Source organism: Neomonachus schauinslandi, chromosome X (assembly GCF_002201575.2).
Source record: "Neomonachus schauinslandi chromosome X, ASM220157v2, whole genome shotgun sequence".
In the NCBI taxonomy this organism is placed as follows: domain Eukaryota; kingdom Metazoa; phylum Chordata; class Mammalia; order Carnivora; family Phocidae; genus Neomonachus; species Neomonachus schauinslandi.
In genome coordinates, this window is record NC_058419.1 from 50537810 (window position 1) to 50552275 (window position 14466).

Sequence of the window (14466 nt, forward strand, 5' to 3'; positions counted from 1 at the left end):
GTTTATTTGCCTGCATTATGTCATATTTTACTAGATTTCAAATGCACATTATAATATAGTAACTCTTCTACAGACTGAATGGGGTTTAGTTGGCTAGTCCAAGAATCTAACACTTACAAAACAGAAGACTAGGGAACCTCATGGGAAAGAACTCATCCTAAGGGAGAAGGAAGTAAGCAGCTTGGATGAATGACCAGCTTGACCTAGTAATAGTAACAAACAAACAAACACAAAACTCCAACAGAACTTGGTCATCAAAAGTTGAGGATGATACTGGGGCGCCTGGGTGGCTCAGTCGTTAAGCATCTGCCTTCGGCTCAGGTCATGATCCCAGGGTCCTGGGATCGAGCCCCACATCGGGCTCCCTGCTCAGCGGGAGGCCTGCTTCTCCCTCTCCCACTCCCCCTGCTTGTGTTCCCTCTCTCGCTGTGTCTCCCTCTGTCAAATAAATAAATAAAATCTTAAAAAAAAAAAAAAGATGAGGATGATACTGAGTGCTATACATGGGATCTGTCATGGGCTTGTCTTTGGACCTTGCTATATGGGACCAAATCCTATAGAGATCAAGAGCACTGTAACTTAAAACTGAAAGCTGTTTCTCTAAAAATGTAAGACTTTCAGGCATAAGTAGTGTTGCTTGGTACACTGGTGAAGTGCCACAAAAGAAGAGGGAGGTGTTTCCCCCCACTTTGCCACTGACCACTGTCAAACTCTGGCATCATGAAGGCATGAGAGTGCCCACTGCTATAGCAAAGAGCAGACATGGAAATGTATGGTATCACGGGTGGAGGTAGAAGAACAGTGGTGGGTGACTTTGTTTGTGAAATGCCCCCTGAGAACTTCCAGAAATGCTTCAAAGATCCCTTATAGGCATTTGAGGTCCTGAATGTGTATGTGGAAAGAAGAACTAGGAAAATTTGGGTTTTGTTATTTACGTGAGGTAGAGAGGCCTAGGAAAATGTGGGTTTTTGGGTTTTGTTGTAAAGATACTTTCCCTAATACTTAGAGTTTGCTTTTTTTCCTTCTTTTTTTTTTATCATTGTTTCTTGCCCCTATCTGTTCTCACATGGTAAATTAGAGCTTCTCATTTTTTTAATTTAAATTCAATTAGCCAACACATAGTACATCATTAGTTTCAGATGTAGAGTTCAATAACTCATCATTTGTGTATAACACCCAATGCTCATCACATCACGTGCCCTCCTTAATGCCCGTCACCTAATTATCCCATCCCCCACCCACCTCCCCTCCAGCAACCCTAGGTTTGTTTCCTATAGTTAAGAGTCTCTCATGGTTTGTCACCCTCTCTGATGACTTTCCGTTTAGTTTTCCTTCCCTTCCCCTATGATTCTCTGTGCTGTTTCTTATATTCCACATATGAGTGAAACCATATGATAATTGTCTTTCTCTGACTGACTTACTTTGCTCAGCATAATCCCCTCCAGTTCCATCCACATCAATGTAAATGGTAAGCATTCATCCTTTCTGATGGCTGAGTAATATTCCATTGTGTGTGTGTATACATATATACATACATACATACCACATCTTCTTTTTCCATTCATCTGTCCATGGACATCTCGGCTCTTTCTATAGTTTGGCTATTGTGGACATTTAGGACTGTAGAGCTTCTCATTTATATTGTTATCTTGCTGATCCATAAACCTACAATTGTGTGTCCCCTGAGTTTCTTTTTTTTTTTTTTTTTTTCAAATTTAGTTTTCTTGGTTGCCCTGTGTAGTTCTACAACCAAATTACATTTATTCTGTTTCCTGGTTTCATTTCTTCATACGGCTTCTCTTGTAAATTTTTTTTTTAATGTCTGGAACTATATGCCAAAATCTGGTAATAGCCAAAATAGCTAAGTTAGATATCTTTTGCTAAGAAGACTGTTTATATTTACTTGCAGTGGGCGAAGAATGAAGAAGTCAAGTTGGTTGAGAGAGGAGAAGCAAGTTCTAAGTATCTATAGCTATTCGGTAATGATTTCAGATGTGGCATTGTGTATTTATATTTTAAGTGTGGTTTTCACTTCTGCAAAGTTTTTTTTTTTTTTCCATGTGTTTCTTTTTCTTCCAAAGCTTACCTTTGATCTTATAATGACAAAGTCATTATAAAGTCAAAGGAATACTTATGGGTAATTCTTTCCAAAGTGAATTGTAAACATACAGAACTTATTACTTTGAGAGCTAACAAAGGCTGTCACAAAGAGGGTCCAGAAGGATTCAGCAAAATTCATGGGTGGTAAATCCATACTAGGTTATTAAGGAAAAGTGAGATGTTCCTTTCACCCACCAAACTGTTAGAAAGCATAGTTCATATTCTAGGGATGAATGAATAGGTGAGAGGTGAAGGGGTGGGGAAAGTTACTCAAACTCCCGTGCTGTACAAGCACATGTTTCCTATCTCATTACGACACATATAAAATCACATTGCAATTTTATCACATGGCTTACATTCCTGTTTTCCCAAAAGGTATGTAAGCCCCTTGAAGCAAGTGTCCTGATTGGTGGTACATGTACCTGAACCAGTACATGACATCCAGGAAGCATTCAATAAAATTGTTCAATTGTTGAATTAATACTATCAATCCCTGCAACCTCACAATCTACTCACTGCTTAGTTCCTGCATTCTGGCTCCCAGTTCCATCCAAATACTGAAAAGATGCTCTTAAAAAGTTGATAGAAAACTCCCATATGGCAAACCATTGGTCTTTATCCTTTTTGATTTTACCACAGCAGATGTCATTGTTGAAAATGCCCACCTTTTCTGCCTTCTTACTACTTTCCTCTTCCTTTGCTCCTAGAACAATGTTTTGATTCTCCTCCCACCTGTCCAACTACTCTTTGTCTATCTTCTTTGCTAGTTTTACTTTTAGCCCCTAAGTGAAAGCATTTTCAAAGTTCTGTTTTTGGATCTCTTTTATCTGAAGAATCACTCTAATAATCCCTTCCATTTCCATACTATACCCAGAAATCTTACAAACTCAACCATCTTGTGATGAAATCTACACCTATCCTTTTAAGAAACTTCTGGACATCTTGACCTCAATGCTCTGCTGCCACTTTCAGTTTCACTTTCCCATAACTTACTTTATCTTCCATCACTACTCCTTTTCCTGCTCTTAATAGTTTTCTCTCATAACCCAACTATCTTTCTAGCTAATCAAATTCAAAACCCTGGGATTATCTTTGACTCCTGGCTACTCCTCTTCCTCTTCACCTAAATTATCTCTTTTCACTAAGAATATGACAGAAGAATCCTAATTCATCATTCACACTCCTGTAGATTAAATGTCTTAATATATAGCTTTGATCATGTTCCTCCACTGCTTAAAAACCTTCAATAGTTCCCCATTGCCTAAAGAATTATATGCTAACACCTTAGTCTCTTATTCAAGCACTCTATGATGTGGCATCAACCTACTTTTTAAAAAAAAATTTATTGGGGCGCCTGGGTGGCTCAGTCGTTAAGCATCTGCCTCTGGCTCGGGTCATGATCTCAGGGTCCTGGGATCGAGCCCCACATTGGGCTCCCTGCTCCGCGGGAGGCCTGCTTCTCCCTCTCCTACTCCCCTTGCTTGTGTTCCCTCTCTCTCTGTCAAATAAATGAAATCCTTAAAAAAAATTTTTTTTTAATTCAATTTAGTTAACATATAGTGTATTATTAGTTTCAGGGGTAGAATTTAGTGATTAATCAGTTGCATAGGACACCCAGTGCTCATCAACCTACTTTTCCAGAGTTCTCTCCATACTTCTACACTTCATATAGCCTATTTTCTTACTAGGTGGACTATCTGCCATGCTCCCAAAATGCTTTGCACTTTCTTACTTCTGTATTTTTCTTAATGACATTTCATTTGCCTACTATCCCTACCTCCAATTCCAACTGCTGAAATCCATACTCACCCTTCAAAACCTTTTCTTCCATGACTCTTTTTCTGATATATACAATAAAACATGATATTTCCTTCCTCTGAGCTCACAAAGTATATTATTAATAGCTCTTGTATAATACCTATTATTTTTTGCTTTATTCTGTAGTCTTTCTGTACCGTTTCTCTTTCCCACAAGACACAAAGGTCTTGTAACTAAGAAAAATCATAATTATTTCTGCATTTTCCTTCATGTGTAGCATAGTACCTTTCAGAGAACAGATGTACAATAAATTAATGAATGTTTAGGGGCTCATTTCCTAATCTCTGAGTTTGGTATTAGCAAAGCTTGTAATCTGGGTTGATATTCAGCCCATATGTATTAGTACCACATAGTGGCTACTTATTGCCTGTGTACATTCTGACTGGTTGAAGCCTGTGCTATACTAGTTATCAATATTTTTTTCAATAGCACTCCTTATATAATAGTCTCCTTTGAAATGTCTTTTGAGACTCTTAGCTGAAACAACACTCTCAGTATTTGGGCTATAGGCAATATTTGGGAGCTCAGAGTTGCCTAATTTGGTAGATCCTGGGAGGAGACATAGACTCAGTGTGAAAGTTTTATAATTTAGGCAACTAATCATACTATTTACTAACATTTTGATTTTCTAATGAAGAATATAAATCATCACCTCATTTTGTTTAAATAGTGAATCGAAAACACTGCGATTAAAAGCACAATTGTAGAGCTCTGTATTTTACATACCATAATTTCCATCTGTAAGTGATAATAATGGAGATGGCAAGCAGAGCAGTATGTCTTTGCTGTTTGTGGCTCACTCCAATTTCAGATTTTTTGACTATTCCCTCTTATTTTACTTTACTTGATAAAAATAGCCTTCTTTATAATTTGATTTTTCTGCTTCTATCTCAACATGTTGAAGTGGAGGTTATTGAAAGAAGCAAGAATGCTGGTGTTGAACAGGTAAAGTATAACAATATAAAGTCAATAGGGCATTGAAAAAGAACCAAATAAGGTACCTAGGAAACTGAAAACAAAAGGAGGCCAGCAGAAAAAGATATCTAGTTAGGAAAGTCAGAAACAAGGAAGAAATCTGGGAAAATCCCCAGTTCTGTTGCTTCTAGAAAGAGGCAAGCAAATCGGAGAGTTTTTGGCAGACTTGTCAACTCTATGCCTGCCTCTCCCTCTCCCTCGCGTGAACTCTGATGCTCAAGATGCTTTAGCAATCATTGCCACTGTCTGCTTCTAGTTTCTTTTTACCGCTGGACATTTGCATTGGCTGCTGTCACTTGGAAGGACCGCCAGAACTACTTGGGCTGATATCTTTGACCCTGTGTGTTCATGGAGGTACTCCAGCTACAAACCAAAGGAGGTCCCGGTTTGGATTACTTGGAATCAGTACTGTGAAATTATGCAGTTTGTGAATCTATTCTTGGTGTTTCACAGTTGATGACACTATATTCCCTTGCGTACCAAACTCAGAGAAACCCTATTAGATGATCTCTCTCTTTCTCAGTACAATCTTTCTAGAGTCAGTATGAGATGTGAGCCTAATCAAACATGGGCCTTAGCAAATGTATTTTAAAAATAAATAGCCTAGAAAGATGATGGCAGTTCTTTTATGGTATGGAATAACATGCTTATATTTATCAGCTGCTTAACAGAGAACTGAATTGATAGAAAAACTATTTCAGTTTGCTTTTCACTGTTAATACTCTGATAGTTGAAGAAAGAACAGTGAAGGTTTCTATTTTCCTTAGGAGGTGGAAGGGGTCTCTGATAGCATGGTAAAACATTCTTATTTTACAGATAAAGACTGAGAGTAGATGAAATGGCTGCTTCATAGTTACAGATTACTAGTGCTCCTAATATTCTGCTCTGCAGCACTACCTTAAAAAATTAATATGAATATACAAATAGAGATTTTACTTTTCTTTCCTCCAGTCTTTTACTCTTTTTGTAGGCCATCTTCAATGTCTTCATATCCATCAAAATTCACCCAAATGTAAAAAAGGTGAATATAACTTATATTGTCTCCTGCCATGAATTTCACCATTGCCAAAAGCTTTCCTGGACAACTGTACTGGGCTCCATTTCTTTCACTGCTTTGTTAGAGTACAATGGTTTTAAGAGCTACCACTTTGTATTCTGATGATATACGTTAGTTTCCAGTCCAAATACAGAATATTTTTTGAATTGTAGGCTATTCAAGGCAAATCTTATTAATCTAAATTAAGGAGAACTTACATATTTACTACTAATGCTCCTTTTTCATTTACTACCCCATATAGCCCCATAGCCCATGAAGAGGACTTTTAAAATCAGTATACCTAATTTCTTCCTCTTCTTCGAAGAAGATATAAACTAAAAATATAGAAATTTCCTTAAAGGAGGTGGATAGCTCAGCTACCTGGATTATTCTGAGAGGAACTATTATTTACCTCAGCCATAGCGTATGAACAGAGAAGACAGACAATTTTCTAATACCACTGTGCCCCTCTTCTCTTTATTAACATGGAGAATGAATATGGATTATACTACAAAGCCAAAATGACCTCTAGAAAGAAGCATTATTTCAGTTTCCTTACCTGTAAATAGCTAATGTGACATCCCTAGGGCCAATTACTTTTAATGATTTAATTACATTTATGGTTTTATAAACCATGTTCCACCCAAACCACATGCACATAAAACAACAATTAAAATATTTAATATTAAACACAGCAGGAGTCCTTATTTCTGAAATTTTTTTGCAAAGTCTACAGTTATTTGAAGATACCTTTGCCAAGGTGAAACTTGTGATCACATAGACATAGAAGCATGTTGAGACTTTTTAACACATGAACTGAGATCCACTGTTAAAAAAAATTCATGGGGAAGGTTTTTTGGGGGTGGTATTTGGCTATGAACATTCACATTTTATAATACCGTGCAAACTGGAATGAGTTTTACCTGGATTCCTTGGAATCCGCTTTCTGCGGTCTCGGAATGCTGCACCTGATTGTAGGGCTTCTAGAAGATTATCCATCACACCAGTCTCATCACCCTCTGGAGGGAGGGAGAAATCAGAATTAATTCTGGAGCAATTCAAGTTAAACTACAGGAAAATAAAGGGGGAAAACTCCTGTCAGATTTACATAATATCCCTAAATTAAAGACGTGTATCTGTTTAAACATAATGGTTCCTGTCAGTTTCTGGCACCACAGACTACTTTGCTTATTATGCACCATTAAGCAAAACTCATGCCAATCCCACTGTTCTTTCAACTTAAGGACCTTGTCTTTTGTGTTATTGATGACATGCTCAGTATGCAAATAAACAGTAGCTGATCAGCTACTGCTGCCTTCCTGTTAAGATTCTTATAAGATATTCCTAAGGAAGAAACCAATGACCTGGCTTAATGCAATCAATGTGCAGGGCGTGATGTGATGAAGCAGAGTTACACAAGGTTAAATACTGATTGTATTAATACCTTCAGCATTCAACCATCATCTGCGATTATCTCAAAAGACACTATTTGCAAAAACACATTTGCATTCAATTCCTACCTAATCCATATTCTTTACCCATTTCAGAATGCTGACATTGTAGAAGGAAAAGGTGACCACATCATTTGAAAAGCCACATTTTACATTTGAGAGACATTAGCCAGAGTCTCATCATCCCTTTTATTTTTTAATTTTGTTTTCATCATCCCTTTTAGAATGCTGTTGTGTTTCTAAGTTTTTCCTATGGGAAAGAACTGTTAAGATTCCATGAGCAGAGTATTCAAAAGATGTGCATGGAAATTCCTAATGCAAATGCATTTAAAACATTTTACCCTACCCTTATCTTTGACAATTCTGGCCATCAAAAACACTTTAAAGATTTGTTAGAACATTTGTCTCAAGGTATTTATTGCCAGAAACTCTACTACACTGTGGATAATCCACAGAGAGCTGAGACGCATCTTCCCATCTGGCCTAGCTGACAATAAAAGGACCCTAACTAAGTGGCTAATTTGAGTGGTAGCTAAATGTTTGGGTCTGGGGTAGAAGACATTTGTAAGCAGAAGGGTTAAGAGAAGAAGAAGGCAGGAGCGAGGGAGAAAAAACTGACCTGGGAGCTATTCTAAAGTTAAATTTAAATCCTACTTTGTTTAAAGAATGATTATGGGGTATCATATCACACACACAAAAATATTCTCTTACAGGGCAAGAACAAGCTAAAACCTTTTTTGATTATGCCTTTTATTTGACTTGAGATCAATCATTTGTTCTTTTAAAATGAATTCTCTAGGGCATGATATTAAATAAAAAACAAAGGGAAGCAGAGAGGTTCTCAGGTCCAAAATTTGGTAAAAACAGGACAAATAAAAGGAAAGTAGAACCCCAGCGATTAACCAGGGAAAGGGCATTATGCACATTTAGGAATATTAAAGCTGCAGACACATCTGAACCATCACCTGCTCTCTACAATAGAAAAAAAGAGGAACTGAAAGTAGTTTGGTACGGTTAGAATGTACCTGGGAGAATGAAATTTTAGGCAGTAAACACTTTACATATGTTGTATCTTTTAACCCAGCTACACACTGAAATAGGTATCATCTCTGTTTTCAGCTGGGGATACTGAAACTTAGACTTTAAGGATCTCGTTCCAGATCTAAGGCCCAGGTAGGAACCCAGGTCAATGTGACACCAAGACCAGCCCTCTTTGCATGCAGCTAACAGAAGACAAAATGGACTAGGCATATGGTGACCAGATGATAAAAGATCATAATTCTATGATATGCGTTTGAGCATTATCCTATAAGTCAACACTCTCCAATAGATATAAAATGCAGACCAAAAATGTGAGCTGTGTAAGTAATTTTAAACTTCCTAGTAGCCACATTTAAAAAAATTTAAAAACAGATGAAATCAATTTTCATATATTAAGTAAATGTTTAACTCAATATATACAAAAATATTTATTTTTTAGTCTTTTTATCAGATTAAGTCTCAGAAATCTAGCATGTTTTTATTAGCTACATTTAGCTAATTACATCAGATTAGCTACATTTCAAGTGCTCATTACCTATATGTGGCTAGTGCCTACTGTATTGGGAAACACAGCTATAAGCAACAGGAAGCGACTTGATTAGATTTTCATTTTAGAAAGACTTATTGGACAGCACTGTGGAGAATGACTCAGAGTATGGCGTAACAGAAGGAAGGGAAATGGTTAGGAATGTAGTGTAACTGTCTAAGAGATAAAGGAGAGAACTAAAAGGATAGAAGAGTGAATGGAGAGGGTGGATACTTTGAAGGTCTTAATATAGTTAATAAGACCTGGCTGAGGGGGTGAGGTCAAGGGTGAGGAAAGGAGTCTCGATGATCAAGGATAAACAGGTATGAGAAAATATGATTATTTTTTTAGGAATATTTAAGTAGAGGGGCGCCTGGGTGGCTCAGTCATTAAGCGTCTGCCTTTGGCTCAGGTCATGATCTCAGGGTCCTGGGATTGAGCCCTGCATCGGGGCTCCCTGCTCCATGGGAAGCCTGCTTCCCCCTCTCCCACTCCACCTGCTTGTGTTCCTGCTCTCACTATCTCTCTCTCTGTCAAATAAATAAATAAAATATTTTTTTTTTTAAAAAAGGAATATTTAAGTAGAGCTATCCAGTGAGCAGTTAGAAATATGAGTCTGGACCCCAGGAGTGAAGTCTGGGCTGAAGCTAAAGATTTGAGTACTGTTGGAAGATGGGTGAGATCACCCTGATATACTATATGAGAAGAGAAGACACTATAGGATGCAACTCCTGAGGACCCCAATTTTTAATAGGCCGTCAGGAGAAGCAGAATTGCATAGAAGACATGAAAGGAATCTTTAGAGATATAAAAATACAACCAGAAGAGAACCACAGTATAACTGAATTTCATTCATCCTTATAAAAATAGTCATTATAAAGACTATGTAGAAAAATAAATATATGTATAAAAGTGAAAAAAAGACTATAAAACAGCATGTATTTATGATTTTACATAAATAATATGCAATTATTAAATTTTAAAACATTAAAAATTATAACAATGACATGGATGCCACTTCATTAAAATTCTTTAATGTAATTATATTGTGTATATACTAAAAATGGAATATGATACAGAGAGGAATTAAAAATAAATCCCTTTACTTAATTAATGGTTGCCATCTGAACACAACACTCGTCAAAATAGTATGCTAGGTCACTTTTTCTAAACCACTTTTTTTTCATTAGTTTCCCCCTCCCCCTGAGAAGCCTTTTTAGACACTTTTTTCCTAATCCCCCACCATTAAAATTTAATACAATAGATGTACTGCATATCTGTTTATATAGTATGGCCCTTTGGAAGGCCACAGACAATTGTAATATCTAAGATTTTTCTCTGCCCACCTCCCAAAGAACCAATATTCATCCCCTTGGGGGTGATACTGTTCCTGCTGAGAAGGCATGTGTTAGATGGTTCTATTAAAAAAAAAAAGGCCAGGGCGCCTGGGTGGCTCAGTTGGTTAAGCGACTGCCTTCAGCTCAGGTCATGATCCTGGAGTCCTGAGATCGAGTCCCGCCTGCTCGGCGGGGAGCCTGCTTCTCCCTCTGACCCTCCCCCCTCTCCTGTGCTCTCTGTCTCTCTCATTCTCTCTGTCTCAAATAAATAAATAAAATCTTTAAAAAAAAAAAAAAGGCCAGGTCTTTGTAAATATCACTGATGTATTAAAGGAAAGAAATATAGGTTTCAGTCCACCATTACTTTATCATTTGCTTCATAACTTTTCAAAAGAGTTGAGAGATTTTTCATGAAATACCTAACCTGAAGGTATGAAGGTTTTATAAATATACCTTAGAACTGTTTTATATTTCAGTTACTCTTCCTAAAACAAAATGGAAGCCAACATGATCATTTGAAAGATGTCATCCTTCATTTTAAAGGAATTTCAGTGGAATTTGGTATGTGATTGAATTGTGTGAGACTGACAATTCACTTAGAATTTGCAAGTTCATAGAACCATTAATTCTTACTTAGATGTGATTTGTAATGAGTATCTGTTTTTATTTTCTATTTTTTGGTCCATGAGGTCAAACTTGGGGAAAAATGTGTCTTTTTCTCATTGAAAAGGAAAATAGTTTTATTGAATTGCATAGGAAACTGTGTTTTCTTACAATACATATTTTACTCAGTGGAAGAATATCAAGGAAAAAAATTGGTACTGTTTTTAGGCCCTACAGTAATATATGGGCATGTCTGGGAAGTAACAATTCAGAGGCAACTTTCTAACATTTCATCCTGAAATTAGATCAGAGACAGTATTAAGGAGGTAGGCTGGTTACATGCAGTCCAGTGGGGCTCTGTGCGAAGTACACATATTTGGGTAAAATGAAAGGCATGCACTGTACCTTCTATTTCATGTTTCCAACGGTGTTGGCCATTCAGTGGATACAGAATGTCTGCTGATCTCAATTTTCATCATCAACAATTACCTGTGTTGTGTTGACTTAATTTCCCCAGAAGAGTTTGGAGATGACAACAGATTAAAATTATCACTAGGTAAATTAACTATCTCTGGTACACCTTTGTGCAAGACTATTCCCCAATGGTTGCACAGACTTATTTAGAGGCAATTCTCTGTGGGTTTCTCACATTTCCGTGCACTTTGTGAGCACAAGAATTGATGACCTTTGTTCTGGACTATCTTTTCAAGACTGTTTTTATAGTGAACAGCCTTGAAAGACACAGTGTCTCCCTTCAGAGCAGAGGGTAGGTCTGTTTGTTTTGAGGATAGATTATATTTCCCTACAGGGGGATCATTTCATTTCATTATAATAGACTTGGGTTCCTTAAAACTGGGGTCCTCAGCAGTAAAACAAACCCACTGTGTGCATAGCATACACCTGAACTCACCTTGGCACTGCCCTGGGGGAGTTGGAAGGTAAGGGAAAGCAGTATGAACATGAAGCTCACACTGCTGGCTGTACTGTGAATAACAAGAGTTCTTTGTCTCTGACCTAGGAGTCTTGTTTCTTATGTAAGCATCCCTGAAACTATAGCAGGCTTACTTGTTAGCATATAAGTAGGGTAAAATTTCTGACCCTTCACAGTTTTTGAAAATACTCTGAGATCCCCTTTCTTTTTATCAAACATTTTTAATTACAATATCCCTTATTCCTCTAAGAACCTAACACTTAGTGCCTTGGGCATTCCCATTAACTAAGACCCAACTCCAGGTCATTACTTCTCAAAAATGACTAAACTGAAGCCAATAATATAAAAATTATTAACTAAGATCCTAACAATCTGGGAATAATGGCTTTAATTCACTATTATAGGGGCGTGTGGGTGGCTCAGGTAGTTAAGTGTCTGCCTTCGGCTCAGGTCATGATCCCAGGGTCATGGGATCGAGCCTCATGTTGGGTTTCCTGCTCAGAGGCTTCTCCCTCTCCCCCCTGCTCGTGCTCTCTCTCTCTCTCAAATAAATAAATAAAATATTTAAAAAAAATCACTATTATAGCCTCCTTGAATTCTCAATTGTATAATTAAGGTTTTCTAGAAAAGCTGAGCTGCTCAAAAGTTGAAGAAGTTATCAAAAAGCAATCAGTTTAATGTGACCCAAAAGAAGCAAAAGGCTTCCTACTGAGGGTAGGACCCTACCATGTGAGATAATAGATTATATAATTTTAAAAAATAAAACGATGGTCTCTGTGGGTTAGAAGAATTGGGGAAGACTCATGGAAGAATTAGGACTTAAGCTAAGCCTCTGGAAACATTACATTAAAAAGGTTGCATAACGACTGGTTGGAGGACACTAAAATCTAGATTTATTAACTCCTAGCACACACATATGTGCTCACTTGCTTGCTCTGTGTGTGTGTATATAAATTTACAAATACTGTAATGTATAGATCTTATGCATACAATTTGATGAATTTTTGACAAGTACCTACACCCATGTAAGTACTATCACAAGCAAGACATTGAAACTTTCCATCACCTCCAGTAAGTTCCTTCTTGCCTCCACCACTCAGAAGCAATATTTGCTCTGATTTTTGCCATCATATATTAGCTTTACCTGTTCATATCATATAATTTTAAGAGGGTAAAATATGTCAAGGTTGTTTTGAATAAGTATAGCTACCTGAAATCAAATATGTATCGTCTGCATGATAAACCACGGGGAGAGAACATAGTTGAAAGGTACAGGAGTTGTAGTTGGATAGATTAGATCAAAGTTCTAAAGGGCTTTGGATATCAAAACAAGAAATCTGAACATGCTTCAAGGGACACTAAAAAGCCAGCACAATAGTGACATGAGACAGGTTAACATTTAGGGTCAGCCTCATAGTAGTATACAAATGGACCAGAGTGGGAGAGAAATCAGTTCTATAAGGATACAATTTAATATGCAGTGACAAATATTATTCTGCATATAATCCTGGGCAAAATTTTGGCATTACTGGTGAAAGACTAAATAGAAAAGTAAAATTGGTTTTGTGAGCAAGGTCATGACCAGTAGTAAATGGAAGTTGGCAGTGTAAGAAGGCAGTGATAAGTAGAATACAAGAAAAATCAGTGTTAGCTTCAGTTTTTTCACACTACCTATTATGGTCCAGATTGAGATCATGCTGCAAGATGCATGGATTTGTAGATGGCACAAAATTAGAACCTATCAAAAAAGAGGGAAACATTTCTTTTCTGGGATCTAAAAAAACAGCTCTTATAATTCAACAAAGCAATAGGTAATAGACTAAGTAAAAGGCAAATACAATATGGTGAAAATAACACAATGTGCTGCAGGACCATAATATCTATCTGTAAGAGTAACACTAATACCACAAATGAGAGTAATACTAATACCATAAATGAGTCAGAAATAAAATAAATCAAACCATTTGGCAAAGCACTATATCAACAGATGTGACAAAGCCTGGGCAACTTGTATTGCAGTCTACAAACATCTCAAAAGCCTATACCTGCTGGGAGGTTTTTGTTAGTTTGTAGTTGGGAAGTTTTTGTTAGTTTATAGTTTAATTGAAAGTGAGTGAAGAATGGAGAAAATGGTGACTTGGAAAATCAACAGATGGTAACTAAGACTATTGTCTATGCAGTTATTTATGGCAATCGAAAGTATTTAAGAAAATCAAGACACCATTCTAAAGAGATTAAAAGAGGGCATACATAAAAATGTATAAAGTTTTAAAGAAAATAATGAAGGCAGATGTTCCTGTTGAAAAGAGGCAAACTTTTACAAGAGAAAAAAGGACACAGGAGCTTAAAAGAAATTACCAGAAACCACAGGATGAGCTAGGGGCAGTGTAGTAATTACATTACATGGCACTTGAAAATTTGTAAAACAAAACAGAAAAACATTATGCTCCCAGGTTGAGGACTAGTACAGTGGTACCTACCAAAAAGCAAAATTAATCTCAGAGCAATTAAAGTTAAAACTACAGGGAAAATGTTGGTTAGAGAGTTCATTCATTCTGTTATCTCATCTCCTTGCCAGAACAGGTAATTAACAGTTTCCTATAGTGAGGTAAATCATCAGATCCTGGATAAACTTCATAATGAATACT

The 14466-nt window shown here is 36.9% G+C and overlaps 1 protein-coding gene across 1 annotated transcript in view; it reads right to left on the reverse strand.

Annotated features, from left to right (window-relative positions):
- The window catches only part of DIAPH2 (diaphanous related formin 2), a 979600-nt gene that overhangs the window by 162377 nt on the left and 802757 nt on the right, over nt 1–14466 (reverse strand). Inside the window, exon 26 of the mRNA XM_044911596.1 lies at nt 6853–6948. Coding sequence (XP_044767531.1) covers nt 6853–6948 — 96 coding nt within the window. The remainder of the gene's footprint in view (nt 1–6852; nt 6949–14466) is intronic.